The sequence below is a fragment of the Mobula birostris genome, chromosome 5 (assembly GCF_030028105.1).
Source record: "Mobula birostris isolate sMobBir1 chromosome 5, sMobBir1.hap1, whole genome shotgun sequence".
Lineage (NCBI taxonomy): Eukaryota > Metazoa > Chordata > Chondrichthyes > Myliobatiformes > Myliobatidae > Mobula > Mobula birostris.
In genome coordinates, this window is record NC_092374.1 from 17,857,562 (window position 1) to 17,878,232 (window position 20,671).

The 20,671-nt window shown below is 40.7% G+C and overlaps 1 protein-coding gene across 3 annotated transcripts in view; it reads right to left on the reverse strand.

The window, feature by feature from the left end:
* Positions 1 to 2,530: 2,530 nt before the first annotated feature.
* The window catches only part of fbxo8 (F-box protein 8), an 88,983-nt gene continuing 70,842 nt past the window's right edge, over positions 2,531 to 20,671 (reverse strand). For 2 of the 3 annotated variants that reach the window (XM_072257659.1, XM_072257661.1), the window contains 3 exons: positions 13,335 to 13,453; positions 10,083 to 10,279; positions 2,531 to 4,949 (listed from right to left, as the gene is read on the reverse strand). In XM_072257659.1, coding sequence (XP_072113760.1) covers positions 4,762 to 4,949; positions 10,083 to 10,279; positions 13,335 to 13,453 — 504 coding nt within the window. In that variant the 3' untranslated portion in view covers positions 2,531 to 4,761. The remainder of the gene's footprint in view (positions 4,950 to 10,082; positions 10,280 to 13,334; positions 13,454 to 20,671) is intronic. The other variant, XM_072257658.1, reaches the window with a different exon arrangement.

The following is a 20,671-nucleotide window of genomic DNA, read 5'->3' on the forward strand; positions in this document are numbered from 1 at the left end:
ACCAGCTTCAATGTCTCTCTGGTGACTTTAGTCACTTTACAACAGCACCATTGGGAATTGTTATTTTGTCGATATTATTAAAACTCATTAAAACACTTCTCAACCTCCTTTACTCCAAGGAGAATAACCCAAGCTTCCTAAGTCGTAATTTTGAATCTAAAACCATTCATCTCTGGAGCATTTCTGGTGAAGCTCTTCCACACCCAATCAAGGACCTTCACATACTTCCTAAAGACTGGTGACCAGATCCTAATAATATTTGAGTTGTGGCTTTATAGCCATTTATAAAGCCCAAGATCCCAAACTCTTTCCAATTACAATGTCTATGCACAAGAACCTGAGTCCCACTGAATCTGTCAAAACTTAGCACTATGTGATTATTTATAAAGCCTCTCCCCATCACTCCTATCAATAAGGTACCACCTCTCAATACGCTGTACAAGTTGCCCTAGCTGAATGACCATCCTCTGCCATGCCCCTCATCTTCACCGTTTGCTGCACATTTGATCAGGAAACATCCAATGATAGATATCGGTTAAAAAATTTTAAAAAAATCATTGTAACCTAGCACTTAAATTTACTTTTTTTTTTGCATTGACTCTTGCCACTATCAATCACTACAACATCTGAAAATTCATTGTTCTTTAGATTTCCTTGCATAGTCGAAGTTTTCCACTTTTTCCTCATCATTTTCAGTAAGAGCACGAAACAACACATTTGCTGCATAATTAAATATTACAACAAGGTGTATTTTCTGGCATTTCAATAAAGCTGTTGAGAATCAATTCAATAGTATTGCTTGTTAAAGGATGACCATACAATTTTAAAATTATGTGCACCCAATACAAGGTAGAAATTTCAACAAGTAAAAGAAAGTTAAAATAAGCTCTTACGACACCTCACTAAAACGATTTTAACTGAACACAACAGCTACCAGTATATGAATTAAGAATGAAGACATGAAATACTGAATAAAGTTTTGTTTGTTTTGTGGGAAAAAAATCTCCACATCATACTCAATATTATTGGATTCTGAACCATGCATATAGCAAGAAAATTAAAAGTTTGCAGTCGGGGTCCCACATTATATAGGCCCTGTTCCAAATTTTGAGGGGATGAAGTGGGGTGGGAAAAGTGCCATTTTTAAACTTTCAGAGCAGCATCTAAACCTTTAGATGTGTTGACTCCCCACCTGTTGTTCATTTCACTTTAATTTAAAATTAATTCACAGGCATCTATCAAACTTCAAAATAAAAAGGAAGAACTTTAAATCCTCCAAGAGTATTTTCTTTAGCTTCAAACTGAACAGTGCACTGTATAATAAATTTCTTTTGATATTATTGATCAGGTGAAATCAAAACTGACAAATCCTTTCTATAGTTAATTACAACCAGTCCTTTTGAGAGCTGAAATTATAGCACGGAGCCGAGGGCAGAAATCTGGCAACCCTATTCTTAGAAACACATTTACTATTCTTTTAAAAAAAACAAACACACAAGTATGATTTTCTTGTGTTTACTAGCCTACAAATGTCCTCTAAATTATTTTAAAAGATAGAAAATGATAAGCAGACTGTCCCAGAATAGAAATACTTGGGAAAAATATTCTGCAAAAGACATTACTTTGACGACTGAATGGAAGAATATGTTTTTGAGAAACCGAGGTAATACAGAGTCATAGTACTAGACTGTTCCAACATTGGGCGCTGTCTTCACCTATTGCAGATTTGTCAATAGAGACCACCTGTTAGGATTTACTAACAGTTCTGTAGTGATGTTTCATGCAACTACCAGGATGGAACGGCACCAGAATGCGTGGCTTCACTTGAAGACTGCCCTCAGCACATCGCTGTGTTACGATGTTTGTTGATACAACTTGTGCATTTCATTTTATGCATTGATGTACCCGTGATGAATAAAAATAAATCGGAATATACATTAACGATTTGGAAGAAAATACAGATGACATGATTACTATGTTTGTTGATAACTTCTACGAGTTTAGATTGATCTTGGAGTAGGTTAAAAGGTTGGCACAACCTTGTGGGCTGAAGGGCCTGTACTGTGCTGTACTAAGTTCTGTGTTCAAACTAAATGGGAATTGATGGACATGACCAAGCTCTGTGTTTCTAATAAACAAACCAATTTATGACAGGATTGTACAAAATCCATCAAGGGATCATCTTTGAAAACACACTTGTTCAAAACAAGAAACAAAATGCATAACAACAGTAACCTAAGGAAATCCACCATCCCCCCCCTTACTTTGCACCAAAAGCTTAGATCTTCAGAAGGTTGTTGTCCGTAATCAGTGACACCCAATTTTTGTGTAAAAAACGTCTTTTTCAAATAAACCAAAATAAATTTACATTTAAGTTTTTTTTAAACAGAAATCTTCTTGTTCTTTATAAATGTTTCTCAAGAACTGAAAAGTCAGTTTAAATTTTGGAAAACATTTATTTTCTGTTTACCTTCAACTTTTTCCTTTGCAATTGCAAAATTAAAAAAATCTCCATATTATAGTCAACATGATGAACTCTGAAACAAGCATATAGTGGGAAAATGAAGGAACATGTGTAAAACAGGAATGCCATGGAGATGCAACAGATTGCAGATGCTGAAATCCAGAGCAAAAAAAAACTTTGAGAGGAATTCAGTGAGCCAGGCAGCATCTGTGAAGGCAATGGGAATTTGAGTTGAAGCTCTGCAGCAAAAGAGGACAACAGCCAGTACAGTACCAAGTCTTGGTGAGAATGCTTCTATTAAAGTACCAAATGCTGAAGAGTAGATGAGTTTAGTATGTTTTTTTTAAATGCAATTCTTCATTACAAAAATAAAGACTGCAGTGTCTTGAGAAACAACTAAAATCTCCAGAGGAAATTCCTGATGGGAATCCCAAGTTGTTTTTTTTAAATCTTCTTCCTTCATATGAATAAGATTGTCCTGATTTCTAATTGTTAATGGGCGATATTAAATAATTTATAAAAGTAGTAACAGCCATTTTAACATTTGCCCTGCTGCACCTTCATATGAAACAACATGATTTTTGAAAATCAAAGTCCAAGTCTTTTCAAAAACAGAAATTTTTATTTCTTAATCTCCCTTCTCATAATAATTCCATGTCACAGTGTCCTTCAGGTGGCTTAGCTATTCAGTTGTTAACTTAAGTGCAAGACTTGACAACAAACAACACAATTCCAACTCCAACTCAGCCCTCAGACAAAACTTAAGTGCAAGTGTTTTTTTTAAATCAGTTCTTTTGGGTTTGTTTTGTGGCTGCCTGTAAGGAGATGGATCTCAAGGTTGTAAAATATATACATACTTTGATAATAAATGTACTTTGAACTTTGTAAACACTGTCCGAATTTTCCCCATGCTAATTTAAGGCCAAGGATAAATTTAATGTTAACATTGGCACATCTGAGAATAGCCAATCAAATGCCAAATGTTGAATGAACCATTTATGGCAAAGATGTATTAAAACTGGAGAGGCTGAAGGAACGTTTCATTTCAAAAACAAGCATATTTGTTCTCTCCTCCCTAATCCTTCACCTCACCACAACAAGAAAAAAAAACTTAAAACAATTAGTTTAAATACTACAACACAAGGTTGGTAGTATTTAGAGTAGAAAACAAAAATGCTGGAGGAATTCAGCAGGTCAGGCAACATCTATGGAAAGGAATAAAATGTCGATGTTTCGGAGCGAGATTGTTCATCAGGACTTTGTTCTCAGCCCAAAATGTCGACTCTCTATTCCTTTCCATAGATGCTGCCTGACCTGCTGAGTTCTTCCAGCATTTTGTGTGTTCTCTGGATTTCTAGCATTTGCAGAACTTTCCTGCTATTGTTAATATTTATTTTTTTCTATTTCCTCATATACCACATATTCTAAGACAACTTCCTATGAAAATAGAAATAAATTGAAAGCAAAGCTAGTGCTTTGTTTTAAATAGAACAAACTCATCCAGAGTTTAATCTTCATACAACCTTCATAGCAACATACACATCTTGACTGAATTTCATAATATTCTTTCATGAGTGATACCAACTATGAAAATAGATCTTTGTTGTAAAATTTGGACAACCCACATTATAAAATCTTGGTGACAGATCTTTGACCTGACGTATTATCCTTGTTTCTCCAACTACAGGTGCTGCCCAAACTGCTACTTCCAGCATTTATTGATGAAGTAATCACATCAAATGCCAAAGATCACATAACTATATGCTATATTTTATGTCACTTCTATGGAATGAAAGCCAAAACAGAAAAAATACAAACCCCTTCATACAGAGAAAATTCTTTTCAGTAAAATATTTTACAAAATAATTATATGATTATAAATCTCTCTTATTCTGCAATATTTACACACATCACACTCACTTTTTAAAAAAGGAAGAAAAGTTAGGGGCTCATTGCCCCACTTAATTTGTTAACCCTACTACCAACATCCAGTGCTATTGTAGCCCTTGCACTATTATGTCAGTTTTGAATTAATCCATTTCCCAAATTGCTGCATCAGACCATTGGCACAACTATGTGCAACTTGTAACTAAACAATATAAAATATAAACAGGGATTCAGTTACTAAAGTGCTAACAATGGCTAGATGGAAACAGAAAGGATCTGATTGTACACAAAAGATTACAATGACCGGCTCTTAAATAATCCTCATTTAAAAAGGTTAACGTACTTCACTGTGCAATTTTATAGTTTTAAGTTTAAATGTTCTGGTAAAGTTGTAAATGGTAGTTTTTTTTTTAGGCAGCCACATGACCAACTAGGTAAATATTGTCATACAGATGGCCTACAAAATCCTCACTAATATTGTGAGCAGCACGTCGTGTATTCCGGATAAATTCCCGCTTGGACATCTTGTTCTTCACGTGTGGACTATTCAAATCGATGGAAAGCAGGATCAGGGAATAGCAAAGTACATAAACAGCATCTACAACAAAAAGACACAAAAAAACTTGCATTAACGTGAGTGTCAACAGAGTACAGTCGACCTTCACTAATCCGACTACCTGTAATCCGGTTCCTTCGATAATCTGGCACTGATTATGCTTAATGTGATCCTTCTGTAATTCAGCATTTTCACTAATCCGGCACTCGCCAGGTCCCAATGGTGCTGGATTAGTGAAGATCGACCTGTATCTGATTTGACCGACATTCTGTAGATGTGTGTCATATCAGGTGATTTTCATAAATATTTTCCTTCATCTGGAATGCCTTTCTGATTAATCATCAGGTTTATCTGGAAACACAATTAGGGGTAGACCACAGGAGCTCATACATCTGCTCCTGCATTCAATAATATGATTGGCCTTGTATCTTATCCATTATTCCAGTACATCCTCATATTTTAATTTTCTTCAATTGGCAAAATTCTTAATCTCTATTTTAAATACACTCAATGATCTAGCTTATAACCCACTAGGGATGTAGGAATTCCTTCCATTTACAACTCTCCACATAACAAAATAAGTCATCTCTGAATAATGACCAATTTTACAATCTCAGACTGTACCTTCTGATTCTAGATGCATCACTAAGGTGGAGTAATTTCATGTCATCTACTCTGCCAATTATTTTTAGAATCATGCATGTCTCAATGAAATCAGCTCTTTAAAAAAATCATTTAAATTTGGGTTAATCTTACTCATTCTCACCCCATCACATAACCTCGTCATCTCAGGAATCAAATCTACTGAAACTACACTCCCAAGACAAGTATGTCCTGTTGACTGTGGTAATGGATGTCAATGAGATCAAAGTCCTCTCTTTATCTTATTACCTTAAAAGCAACTTCAGTTTCCCACAGAACTCAATAAAAAAAAAACTTCTGCTTGAATAACAGCATTGTCAAGCTGTTGGATATGTACTCCCTTCATAGCACGGTATAGCACAGGAACAGGCCATTCGGCCCACAATGTTGTGCTGAACCAGCTAAAAAGCAAATCAAAAACACCCAAACACTAATCCCTCCTACCTACACCATGTCCATATCCCTCCATCTTCCTTACATCCATGTGCCTATCCAAATGTCTCTTAAAAACCTCTAACGTATTCGCCTCTACCACCATACCAGGCAGCACATTCCAGGCAACCACGACTCCTGAGCAAAAAAAAAAACATCCTACACATCCCTCTTGAACCTACCCCCTCTCACCTTCAATGCAGGCTGTCTGATATTAGATATTTCAGGCCTGGGAAACAGAAATTCTGTCCACTCTATCAATGCCTCTCATAATCTTGTAAACCTCTATCAGATCTCCCCTCAGTCTCAGACACACCAGCATAAAAAGATACCCAAGTTTGTCCAGCCTCGCTAAACCAGACAGCATCTTCTGCACCCTCTCAGAAGCCTCGGCATCCTTCCTATAGTGGGGCATTACAGGGAACTACCAATCTCATGCATGATTTTAAAGAGAGGCTGGCAAAATTTTGACCAGGCCATAATTTGCATCATTAAAGAATAAGTGTTTGGATATGGCCAATACATTCTGGCCATCAAATCCAAAAACTTAATCTTCTAGGATATGGAAAAACTTTCTTCAATAAGTTTACATAAGCTACAGTAAAATTATAATACGTAGCAAGTATGTTTTGGACTGATGTTATTTAAGCGTCAGCTGTGTTTACGCACCACCTTTAATATTGCAGGACATCCAATGTGTTCCCAGGAATCTTACTAACAAATAACAACTTCAAGCTAGGCAAGGATATATTAGAAGCCAAGAGCAAAGCAGTAGTCCAAAAGTCTATGAGACTTAAGTTGCTTTTTAAAAGAGAAGGTAGATGTGTAAAAAGATTTGAAGTGGGAATTCTGGACTTGGCCTGGCTACTAAAGGAATGCATGCCCGAAAATGCATAGTGCATAGAATTGCCTACAAACTTAGAGAGTAATACATTTTGTGAAGTGATTAAGAGCAGAGGAAGATACTTCAAAGATCCAAGTATCCATGACTTTAACTTTTCACTTGCATGTTAAACGCATGGAACAGGATCTCAAAAGCAAGCCTAAGGTAATATCATAAATGGTCTGATATGCTGGCATAAGCCAGAAGGGCAAGATGAAGCAGCTTACAATCACTTAATCCTTCAGATATTTTCAGTTCTGAGTTATGGATGCAAAAGCTGAATATCAGATGAAAAATGAGGGCAACCATTCTTATTATCAATGCAATATTTAATTGAAATGAAAGTTGAAAGGGAATAACCTCCTGGGGCGGGTGGGGGGTGGGGTAGAGTAAACTTGACACAGGAAGAGGCAAAGGTTCTAATGGATTGATTGTTACAATCCCAGAACATCGAAGCAGGTCACCTGCTCTGTGCTGTCAGATCAGATATCTTCTGATGCTTCATTGATGATCTTCCTGCCGTCATAGACTGAAAATAGAGCAGTTTGCTGACAAGTTTGGTGTCTAGCTCCATTCATTAACATTTTTGATATGAAACAGCTCATGTCAGCCAACAGCAAGACTCTGGAAAACATCCTGGACTGACAACTGGCAGGCAACATTTATGCCATAAAGAAATTGATTCTATTGTGGGACACAATCCCTAACACACATCAGGGATTCTGGCTTCATTTCATTTTTGTTGCAGTTTTTGGAAAAACAAATGGGCCGCAACCACTAGGGCAGAGTAATGCCTGGCTGAGTGTTGAGATTCAGGAAATATTTAATAGAATTAAAAGCAACTTATCCAGGGAGACACCCTTATGGATGTTAGAAAAATGGAGTGCAATATAGGAGGGAAAGGTTAGATCGATCTTGGAGTAGATTAAAAGGTCAACACAACATGGTGGGCCAAAGGGCATGTACTGCGCCCTGTGTTATGTTCGATACCACTTTTATGAATAATTTAAGGCAGCTAATTATCCATTCAGATCAAATGGTCTATAATGGTATTGATACTTTACATGGTAGTAGAAAACCTTATGACAACAGGAAAATCTTTAAATATGGCTCAAGGCAGAAACCAAGCATCCATTTATCAAGTTTACTTTGAATTAAATTATTTACTTACTAGATGTTGTAGATTTAAACACTACTTTTTCCCCCAAAGCCCAGCTATTTTACTAGCTTTGTAACTATTTGACAAGGTTACTTTTGAGTTAGTTTAGTTACCTGACAGGTCATACAGTATTGTGATTTAATATTCTGGATACTGCACTGACCATCACAGAAAAATCCCTCCCCACCATTGAGAACACCTATAAGGAGCACTACAACAAACAAGCAGCTTCCATTATTAAAGACCCTCACCATCCAGGCCATGCTCTCTTCTTGCTGCTTCCATTGGGTAGGAGGTACAGGAGCCTTATGTCCCACACCACTAACTTAAGGAACAGTTACTACCCTTCAACCATCAGTCTCCTGAACCAGCATGAATAATTTCACTCACCTCAACTCTGAATTTATTCCACAACCTATAGACTCATTTTCAAGGACTCAACACCTCATGTTCTCAGTATTATAAAAAATAATAAATATTTGTACAGATTGTCTTTTGCACTTTTGTCAGTCTTTGTGTGCAGTTTTCTGTTGTTTCTGTTGTGTTTCTTTATATCTACTGTGAATACCCGCAAGAAAATGAATCTCAGGGTAGTATATGGTGACACATGTTCTTTGATAATAATTTTACTTTGAACTTCCAGAACTGTACCTGATGCAAAGGATTTCTTGTTGCACATTACTGTGGGGGCACCATGGTAGCATAGCAGTCAGCACAAAGTTATTACAGCTTGGGTTGTCAGAGTTTGGAGTTCAATTCCAGTATCCTCTGTAAGAAGTTTGTATATTCTGCCCATGACAACATGAGTTTCTTCTCACAATCCGAAGATGTGTCAGTTAGTAGGTTAATTGGTCAATGTAAATTGATCTGTGATTAGGCTAGAGTTAAATAATTGATTTGCTGAGCGGCTTGGCTCGTTGGGCCAGAAGGGCCTGTTCTGCGCTGTATCGCGATATTTAAAAGGAATTACCATAGAAACGGTAACACTGTTCCAGAACAAAACAAACAAGGAACATGATAAGCTCAATGCATTCAACAGCACTCTACATTTTTCCAGGACCTTTTGAAATGTTGTGTCCAAAATACAGCAGACGTTTTAGTCCCTACCTCCTGAACCTCCATCACTTTCACTGACAAACTTTAATATTTATCACCAGTGATGTGTCCTCCTCAGTTGTGAAAGATCCAACGACAACATTCATGCATAACTATCTTCAGTGGTACTGTGTAGAATGCAGTGACATTTGGACTCCAAGAACTGATTGGTTAGTAGTGTAATTGCACAGTGAGGATCACATTACAATGTTTGTGCTCTCTGTCGTTATTTAGTAAGATCTGTGTTCAATATACAAATTGTGCAGACAACGTAGCATAGCGGTTAGCACGATGCTAGAACAGCTCAGGGCAAAGTTCAGAAATCAATTCCGCATACTCTGAAAGAAAGTTTGTACTTTCTTCCCATGAACTGTGTGGGTTTCCTACTGGTACTCCAGTTTCCTCCCACAGTCCAAAGATATACCAGTTAGTAGGTTAATTGGGCATTGTAAATTGTCCTGTGATTAGACTAGGGTCAAATAGGGCAATGACACTCATTGACCCAGAAGGGCCGGTCTGTGCTGTATCCTTAAATAAATAAAATTAAGGCCGCACTACAAAATATCATAACTTACTTACTGCATGGAAATACTTCAGTGAATATTGATCAAATTGCCAAAAAACTCAAGTCACTTCTAACTTTGCTTTGGAAAAGTACCCATCAGTGAAACTGAGTATAATGTAAAAGGCAAAGTTTAATATTTTAAAACAGTAAATGAACTTTTCCTGTTTCTGAGATTGCAAAATGTCAACTGCATCCAGTACTCTTGGGTATTCTTTTCTTTCATTAATGAATTGCCAGGCCAAATTTCAAACACACTCGGGAGCTGCAACATATGAAGAGATCATGTTTATACAATCTCCGCAGGAATTCAAGCGAAATTCTTTGGCTCTGGCCTTTGGAAAGTCTAATGCAGCTCCACAGGCTAAGATAAGTTGCAAAAGGTCAAAAAGGGATTATTACCTGGACTCAGGCCAAGATCTCTGGTCACAGCCGGGTTACAAGCACAAAATCGCTGTGAGAATTTGGTGATTAGCGTCTCCAGGTACTCTCCCCGCTCTTCAGGAGCGTGAATGCGCCGAAAGAACTCTCGAAGTGCATTAGGTAGGAATTGGTTGCTGAAATTGTGCAGCGTCACAAGCTCATCTAGCACATCCCTCCTAAAGAAAAAAATGTTTCTAACAGTAAAAGTGTATAAATAACAACCTGCCATTGTAGGTCATAAAAGTAAATTATGCATTATATTTATTCCCCTCACTCAGACATTCACTAGAAAGCATACTGTCTGATCCAGAAAATGAGATGTTTAGTGAAAAATGTAGAAGAGGAAGTAAAGAGGCAATAAGAGTTGAAGGAGAAGAAAGATCTTAAGCACATGCAGAATTAATGCTGAAGTAATGACTCGAACATGGAACTAAGGGTAAATCGCAACCCCAGAGACTATTATGCTATCATTATTTTTTTAAGTTTATTTACATTTCAGATTCTATCTTAATCCCATGAGTATAACATAATCTTTAATTCTGAGTTCTGTAAAATATGGTAGAAGTTAAATAAAAACTGCTCTCTTTCCTCCATAGCATAACGCTAATGACAATTGGCTGGTTTTGAAACAATGGGAACTCAGGAGTGTGGATGTCCCTCTGGTGTTAGGGGGTCTTGGGCATTCTTGAGCATATCACCGAGAATTACAATCAGGATGGCAAATTGTAATTTGGTCTTTACTGCAAGAGGATTTCTTTACAAGAATAAAGGTACCTCACTGTAATTAAAAGGTACAGTATTGGATTAAATTTCACAAGGTTCCATTGGTTTGATTCTTGGAGTGAGCAGAGAGCAATGGGGGCAGAGGTTTGTTTGACTAGGAGGGTTAATTCAGACTGATTGGAACTCTTATGGGACCACAGTGCACATACACGGGAATGATGTTTCACTCATGTGGGAGATTTCAGATTCATGGGGATTATCAACTCAAAAGGTGCCAGCCATTCAAGACTGAAAAAAAAGGTTTCCTTACCTATGGAATAGTATAAAGTTTTGGAATACACTACACAGAGTTGTGAAAGCTCAGTCAGAAACTATGTTTAAGATAGAAATCGGTAAATATTTGGATATTAAGAGAACCAAAAGGAACGGCATTTGTATAGGAAAGTGCATCAAGGCAAAAGGTCAGGCCTGATCATATTGATTAGCAGGGTACTCACAAAAGATTGAACAGTGAACTGCTGTCGTATATAATATTCTCAAGTTCGTTAGATCTTTGTGGGCTTCTTTCTTTAAGCTTGGTGCCAAGTATTGGCAAGTTATTTCAGTGTAGTGAAAACAGTTCATTTAGGTTCAGGTGAACTGCAACTGAGGAAGAACATCCACAAGAAGAATGGATCTCAGCACGGGTTTAGGTTGGGGGAAGTGGTGGTGAGAAGTGGGAAAGCATTCAAAAGGTCAAAGTGACTAACGAGTAAAGCCACAGAAATTGTGGGTGGAACCGGTACTCAATGATGGCAAATAGCTTCAAGTTAATAAATACTATTTTTAAAATTTAAAAATTGGCCCTTAAGCTTACTGTTTTCCCTCCTGGGCCCTATTGCTTCTCAATCTAGCTAAAATACCTTTATTACCCTAATTAGCATTTCAGCAAAACAGAATGTGTTCTGCAACCAAAAGGAAAACTAGAAACAAGTCATTTTGCAGAGTCTGTTTTACATCCAAAAGATGGAAAGGTTATCTAAACATGCCCAGGCTCTCAACAAATTTACCCAGTGGGCTAGAGCCACACAGAACAGGAAGATTCCAGGTTCAATCCTTGATGTTGAGACAACAACAATTGCCTCAATGTGCCAGACTGAAAATCAACCAGGATTTGAGATTCCCATTGGTATTCAACATCCCTTGCAGGCTGTATATATATTAGTGTGCAATGAAACACTTGTAGAATATGCATATCACACTAGTATCGAGTCAAGCTCATAGTTAAGCCTGCAAAACCCCTAACCTAATTCCTGTTCAATGGCAAGGCTTATAGAAAAGTAATGCCACTTGCCTGAGAAAATAAATCAGATTTCATGTCTGCAAGATATAGACTTCGAGAGTTGAAATAAGCAATGTAGAGGTAAATAAATAGTTATTTATGGAAATAAACAACACAAGTAATATCACCTGTTGATATAGCAAAGGAAATCAAAAACACCAATATTTCTGAATTTTTTTAATGTTTACTGTCTGAACTATAATTAGTTTTTCAGACCAAAAACATTTTAAAAAATTTGTTCAAGAAAATCACACTTTCTCAAACCCCATACATTACCAATAGTCAATTGTGAAAAATACAACTATCCGGGCAACCTCTTTTTAAAAAAAACACAACAGTTTTTGAAGATTAGTTATCAATATGTTCATTTACAGTGCTTTTTAAAGAATAAATAAAACATTGTTTCTTGGGCAATACTCTCTAAACTGAAGTGTATGGAAATATTTGAAAGAACACCATAGTGATGAAGAAATCTACTTCAAAAACAAATTGACAGTTTACATCTGGAGATACTCAAAAATTATGATAATTCTGTCTTTTAGGATTACTACAATGCATCCAATGCAACATCCAAACTCACAATGGACGTCAGTACTCCTTGATATTGTGTGTGTGTGTGTGTGTGTGTGTGTGTGTGTGTGTGTGCGCACTCTCTCCCTCCCACTCCCGCTCTCTCTCCCCCCACCCCTTTTGTTTTAATACACAGGTTATCAAATTTGTTAACATCCCCTCCTAACCAGTTCTTACAAAAGACAGTGTCTAAAATTGTCCCAATACCAGCAAATAGCTTCAGTATTCAGTTTTATAATTTAATCATGGGTCGTAATACTTATTGCTGGTTGCCAGACATTCTAAGATTATGGCAATGGGCTACCTTCTTAGTCATAGTGTTATAGTCATGGTACAACACAACAGGATCCAATCAACCTTCTGCCCAACCAGTCCATGCTGACCACAGTACTCATCCAGCTGTTTTGCCCACCCAGACATTCCATGTACTCAACACCTTCTTGAGCTGATACCACCAACATACTAAATGTCTGCTTCAAGGACCTATTAACAATCAACCGCATTGGTGCAAGAATAGAACTGAATACAGATCAATCTGGGTTTGCTCAAAATACGGTTCTTTTCCTACAAACACTGCCCACTACGGGAATCAGAATTCATGTGTACAAGAACTTTACCTGTCATCTAAATAAATTCGAAGCTTCTTCCAATTTAGTGTTCTTGTGTAGAAAATAAACTTTGCAATTTCCTTTGGGACATTGTCCAGTATTCCTTTACGAAAAATGTAACCTATACCCTGTAAAGGAAACAAAGTCTGTAATATGCATTTAAACATAAAATTTAAAACAAAACCAAAGATAAAATCAATAGATATTTCAATATAGCAGTGAAAACGGTCTTCCTGAAGCAGTCACAACTTAAAAGCGTTGGGCTTTAGGTGGTTGCTACAAATTTGCACACTCATGACTTTTGAAGCACAGAACAGAGACTCATCGTCAATCAGACATGGCAATGTGTTAAACATTAACAAAAGTTTGCAGAGTAGGCGTTCACTTTTCAGTGATCCCCAAGAGGAATCATTTATTACCATAAAATAGGCTGAAAGACCACAAGACATAGGTGCAGAATTAGGCCATCAAGCCTATGGAGTCTGCTCTGCCATTTCATCATGGTAGATCTCAGATCCCATACACCTGCCCTCTCACCAAATCTCTTGATTGTCCGATCAACCAGGAATCTATCAACAAACAACAGGAATTCTGCAGATGCTGGAAATTCAAGCAACACACATCAAAGTTGCTGGTGAACGCAGCAGGCCAGGCAGCATCTGTAGGAAGAGGTGCAGTCAACGTTTCAGGCCGAGACCCTTCGTCAGGACTAACTGAAGGAAGAGTGAGTAAGGGATTTGAAAGTTGGAGGGGGAGGGGGAGATCCAAAATGATAGAAGACAGGAGGGGGAGGGATAGAGTCAAGAGCTGGACAGGTGATAGGCAAAAGGGGATACGAGAGGATCATGGGACAGGAGGTCCGGGAAGAAAGACGGGGGGGGGGGGGACCCAGAGGATGGGCAAGAGGTATATTCAGAGGGACAGAGGGAGAAAAAGGAGAGTGAGAGAAAGAATGTGTGCATAAAAATAAGTAACAGATGGGGTACGAGGGGGAGGTGGGGCCTAGCGGAAGTTAGAGAAGTCGATGTTCATGCCCTCAGGTTGGAGGCTACCCAGACGGAATATAAGGTGTTGTTCCTCCAACCTGAGTGTGGCTTCATCTTTACAGTAGAGGAGGCCGTGGATAGACATGTCAGAATGGGAATGGGATGTGGAATTAAAATGTGTGGCCACTGGGAGATCCTGCTTTCTCTGGTGGACAGAGCGTAGATGTTCAGCAAAGCGGTCTCCCAGTCTGTGTCGGGTCTTGCCAATATATAAAAGGCCACATCGGGAGCACCGGACGCAGTATATCACCCCAGTCGACTCACAGGTGAAGTGTTGCCTCACCTGGAAGGACTGTTTGGGGCCCTGAATGGTGGTAAGGGAGGAAGTGTAAGGGCATGTGTAGCACTTGTTCCGCTTACACGGATAAGTGCCAGGAAGGAGATCAGTGGGGAGGGATGGGGGGGACGAATGGACAAGGGAGTTGCGTAGGGAGCGATCCCTGCGGAATGCAGAGAGAGGGGGGGAGGGAAAGATGTGCTTAGTGGTGGGATCCCGTTGGAGGTGGCGGAAGTTACGGTGAATAATATGTTGGACCCGGAGGCTGGTGGGGTGGTAGGTGAGGACCAGGGGAACCCTATTCCTAGTGGGGTGGCGGGAGGATGGAGTGAGAACAGATGTACCTGAAATGGGGGAGATGTGTTTAAGAGCAGAGTTGATAGTGGAGGAAGGGAAGCCCCTTTCTTTAAAAAAGGAAGACATCTCCCTCGTCCTAGAATGAAAAGCCTCATCCTGAGAGCAGATGCGGCGGAGACGTAGGAATTGCGAAAAGGGGATGGCGTTTTTGCAAGAGACAGGGTGAGAAGAGGAATAGTCCAGATAGCTGTGAGAGTCAGTAGGCTTATAGTAGACATCAGTGGATAAGCTGTCTCCAGAGACAGAGACAGAAAGATCTAGAAAGGGGAGGGAGGTGTCGGAAATGGACCAGGTAAACTTGAGGGCAGGGTGAAAGTTGGAGGCAAAGTTAATAAAGTCAACGAGTTCTGCATGCGTGAAGGAAGCAGCGCCGATGCAGTCGTCGATGTAGCGAAGGAAAAGTGGGGGACAGATACCAGAATAGGCACGGAACATAGATTGTTCCACAAACCCAACAAAAAGGCAGGCATAGCTAGGACCCATACGGGTGCCCATAGCTGCACCTTTAGTTTGGAGGAAGTGGGAGGAGCCAAAGGAGAAATTATTAAGAGTAAGGACTAATTCCGCTAGACGGAGCAGAGTGGTGGTTAGAGGGGAACTGATTAGGTCTGGAATCCAAAAAGAAGCGTAGAGCTTTGAGACCTTCCTGATGGGGGATGGAAGTATATAAGGACTGGACATCCACGGTGAAAATAAAGCGGTGGGGGCCAGGGAACTTAAAATCATCGAAAAGTTTAAGAGCGTGAGAAGTGTCACGAACATAGGTCAGAAGGGATTGAACAAGGGGTGATAAAACCGTGTCAAGGTATGCAGAAATGAGTTTGGTGGGGCAGGAGCAAGCTGAGACAATAGGTCAGCCAGGACAGGCAGGTTTGTGGATCTTGGGTCGGAGGTAGAAACGGGAAGTGCGGGGTGTGGGAACTATAAAGTTGGTAGTTGTGGATGGGAGATCCCCTGAGCGGATAAAGTCGGTGATGGTGTGGGAGACAATGGCCTGGTGCTCCTTAGTGGGGTCACGATCGAGGGGTAAATAAGAGGAGGTATCCGCGAGTTGTCGCTGTGCCTCGGCAAGGTAGAGGTCAGTACGCCAGATTACAACAGCACCCCCCTTATCGGCGGGTTTAATAATAAGGTTAGGATTAGTGCGGAGGGAGTGGAGAGCAGAGCGTTCCAAAGGAGTGAGGTTGGAATGGGGACAAGGTGCGGTGAAGTCGAGACTGCTCATGTTCCGTCGGCAATTAGCGATAAAGAGATCCAGAGCAGGCAGAAGACCAGAGCGGGGTGTCCATGAAGAAGAGAGGGTTGAAGACGGGAGAAGGGGTCATCGGTGGGGGTGGAAGAGTCCTTGCCGAAGAAGTAGGCTCGGAGACGGCGGAAGAAAAGTTCCGCGTCACGGCGAACACGGAACTCGCTGAGGTGTGGGCGAAGGGGGACAAAGGTGAGGCCCTTACTGAGAACAGAGCATTCTGTCTCAGACAGTTGAAGGTCGGAGGGGATGGTAAAGACCCGGCACGGATGAGAGCTGGGATCAGAGGGGGGAGGGGGGAGGCTGGGGGTGTCAATGGAGAGGGGAGGGTTGGGGTGAGAGGAAGGTGGAGCCTCTGAGGGCCCAGGAGCTGACGATGTGATCTGAGGAAGACGGGGCTGCAGAGTGGTGGTGGGGGAAGGGGAGACGGGAGTCACAACAGCAGCACATAAAGACCCGGCCTGGAGCTCAAGGCTGGAATCTTGAGAGCTGGGATCAGAGGCGGGAGTGGGGAGGCTGGGGGTGGCAGTGGAGAGGGGAGGGTTGGGGTGAGAGGAAGATGGAGCCTCTGAGGGCCCAGGAGCTGACGATGGGATCTGAGGAAGACGGGGCTGCAGAGTGGTGGTGGGGGAAGGGGAGACGGGAGTCACAACAGCAGCACATAAAGACCCGGCCTGGAGCTCAAGGCTGGAATCTTGAGAGCTGGGATCAGAGGCGGGAGTGGGGAGGCTGGGGGTGTCAGAGGAGAGGGGAGGGTTGGGGTGAGAGGAAGATGGAGCCTCTGAGGGCCCAGGAGCTATAACTTCTGCTTTCAAAATACCCATGGACTTGGCCTCAGCTGCAGTCTGTGGCACAGCATTCCACAGATTCACCACTCTTTGGCTAAAAAGAATTCCTCCTCACCTGTTCTTAAAGGTTGCCCCTCAGTTTTGAGGCTGTGCCCTCTAGTTCTGGATACCCCTACCAGACGAAACATTCTCTCCACATCGACTTTATCTAGTCCCTTCAACATTCAGTAGGTTTCAGTGAGATCCCCACGCATTCTTCTAAATCCCAGTGAGCACAGGCCCAAAGCTGCCAGACGCTCCTTACATGTTAACTCCTTCATTCCCAGAATCATCCTTGTGAACCTCCCCGGGACTCTCTCCAAATGACAATACATCCTTCCTGAGATAAGGGGCTCAAATCTATTGACAATACTCCTAGTGTGGCCTGACCAGTGTCTTATAAAGCTTTTCTCTTTGTGCATTATCTCTTTGTGTTTATATTCTATTTCCCTTGAAGTAAATGCCAGCATTGCACTTGACTTCCTTACCACAGACACGCCCTGTGAAATAACCTTCTGGGAGTCTTGCATGAAGACTCCCAAGTCCCTTTGCACCTCTAATGTTTGAATTTTCTCCCCATTTAGATAATAGTCTGCACTATTGTTCCTTTTACCAAAATACATTATCGTATATTTCCTAAAACTGTATTCCATCTGCCACATTTTTGCCCATTCTTCCAATTTGTCAAAGTCTTCTGCAATTGCATTGCTTCCTCAGCACTACCTACTCCTGCACCTATCTTCATATCATCTTCAAACTTTGCTACAAAGCCATCAATTCCACTATCTAAATCATTGACAAACAATTTGAAAAGTAGCGATCCCAATACTGACCCCTGCGGAATACCACTAATCACCGGCAGCCAACCAGAATAGGCCCCCTTTATTCCCACTCGCTGTCTCCTGCCTGTCAGCCATTCCTCTAAGCATGCCAGCATCTTTCCTGTATTATCTTGTTAAGCAACCTCATGCGAGGCATCTTATCAAATGCCTCCTGAAAATCTAAGTAAGTGACATCCACTGCCTCTCCTTTGTCCACCCTGCTTGTTACTTCTCCGAAGAATTCCAACTGATTTGTCAGGCAAGGTTTCCCTTTACAGAAACCATGCTGACTTTGGCTTATTTTATCATTAGTCTCCAAGTACTTCAAAACCTCATCCTTAATACTGGACTCCAACACTTTACTAACCACTGAGGTTAGGCTAACCGGTCTACATCTTCCCCTTTTGTCTTCCTTCCTTCTTAAAGAGTGGAGTGACATTTGCAAATTTCCAGTCCTCCAGGATCATGCCCGAATCAAGCGATTCTTGAGACATCATGACCAATGCATCCGCGTCTCTTCAGAAACATCTTTCAGGACTCTGGGGTGTAGTCAATCTGGTCCAGGTGACATCCACCTTAAGACCTTACAGTCTGCCTAGCACTTTTTCTTTTACAACAGCAATGGCACTTACTCCTGCTCCCTGACACTCAGGAACTTCTGGCATTAGCTAGTGTCTTCTACAGTAAAGACTGAAGCAAAGTACTTATTAAGTTCATCTGCGATTCCTTTGTCCCCATTACTACATCACCAGCATCATTTTCTAGTGATGAAATATCAACTCCCACCCCCCTTTTACTCTTTATATAACTGAAAAAAACTTTTAGTATCTTTTTTTGTATTATCAGCTACTCTGCTGTATCTTTCATTTTTTTCCTCTTCTTATAACTTTTTTTAGTTGCATTTGTTAGATTTTAAAAGTTTCCAATCATCCAACTTCCCACTCACTTTCGCTACTTTATATGGCTTTTATGCAATCCTTGACTTCCTTTGTCAGCCACGGTTGCCTAGCCCTGCCATTTCAGAGCTTTTCCTTCTGTGGGAAATATCTATCTTGCACCTCATGAACTATTCCCAGAAACTTCAGCCACCTCTGTCCTGCCATCATCCCCACCAGGATGGATGGAAATGGTCAAAATAACTTGTGGAGCCTGAACTGTGGGAACCATGACCGAAACAAGAAGTATCCTGACTCAGCCTTAAGTAGAAACTTGTTATTTGTTTATATTAATTGCTGCATTGGCAACACACCCTGTGCTGATATTTTAGGTTGAAGGACACTCCAGAACAAACTAATCCTCTTCGAATACCGCAGCATTGCACAAACAGTTTTTGGTGTGAAACAGAATTTGAGCAAAGATAGTTTGCCCGCGCAGGCCCATGTCAGAGGTAGCAAGCACATTTTCCAAAGGGCATGGAGTGCCCTGGCCAAAATTCAACCCTGAACCAACAATGTAGCAAATAATTCCATACTTTTTATGGAACCTTATTCTGAATAATTGGCTGCTCTTGTCTGGCCAAAGAATATGTGATCTTCCTTTAAAAAAATATTCACCATTAACTAAGCTCTTGGATATGAACAGCATTGCATTTTTGAGGTGATTTTAAGCATATGAGAGGAAACGGAAGAGAAGGATGGTAATGGAGAAATAAGGAAATTTGGATAAATCATGAAGAGTGGCAGCTGCTATGCCATATATCCAATGTTATAAATGCAATGTAATCCTTCCCTCAGAGCATCCATGCACAATTTCCCAAGAAAACAATCATCCTCATCATTACGTGCTGTGTCAAGATGTGGGTAGTGGGTTGGAGATACGTTTCTACCAAAGGAGGTGTAAGGCACTCCTCTGCTTGCTTGCAGATCACCCTTGAGCAAGTTGTAGCACCTGCTTAGTCCCCTTCACCAATCAGAGTTACGTGAAGCTACGGGAGCAGGTGGTGGATGGTCATATGAGCAGTTGCTGCATACACTGACGCCAGTAACATAACCTCTGAAGGGTATTGATGATGGCTGGAGTCACCCCTCTTGTAAAGAAGCTGCCCAGGAGGCAATGGAAACCTACTTCTGTAGAATTTTCTAAGAACAATCATGGTTATGGACCATGATCGCCCATGTCAAGAAAACTATACTGTAGCCATTAAGCAACACACATCAAAGTTGCTGGTGAACGCAGCAGGCCAAGCAGCATCTGTAGGAAGAGGTGCAGTCGACGTTTCAGGCCGAGACCCTTCGTCAGGACGCTGCTTGGCCTGCTGCGTTCACCAGCAACTTTGATGTGTGTTGCTTGAATTTCCAGCATCTGCAGAATTCCTGTTGTTTGCTGTAGCCATTAAGAAGTGCTCCAGTCCTTAAACCCATAGAAAGTAAAAAAGCAGTCTAGTTTATGAATTACAGGCACCATAGGATAAAAATAGATAGTCTAGCACCAGGAGTACTTCTCCTCCTGACTCAAAGTTTCATTCCACTACTTTGATTGAATTACATTTTCTTACTGAATTGGGTACAAGGTTTAGATGATGCCAGGGCTCAATGAGCTTTCAGACAAAAAAAAAGCAGCAATATTTGCACCAACATGACGGAAAAAAATGATGCTGTAAAACACAAAAATGCTGGAGGAACTCAGCAGGTCTGGCAGCATTTATGGAGGTGAATAAATAGTCAGTACTTTGGGCCAAGATCCGAATCCTAATGAAGGGTCTCAGTTCCCAAAATATCAACCGTTTATTCATTTCCATTGATGCTGCCTGACCTGCTGAGTTCCTCCAGCATT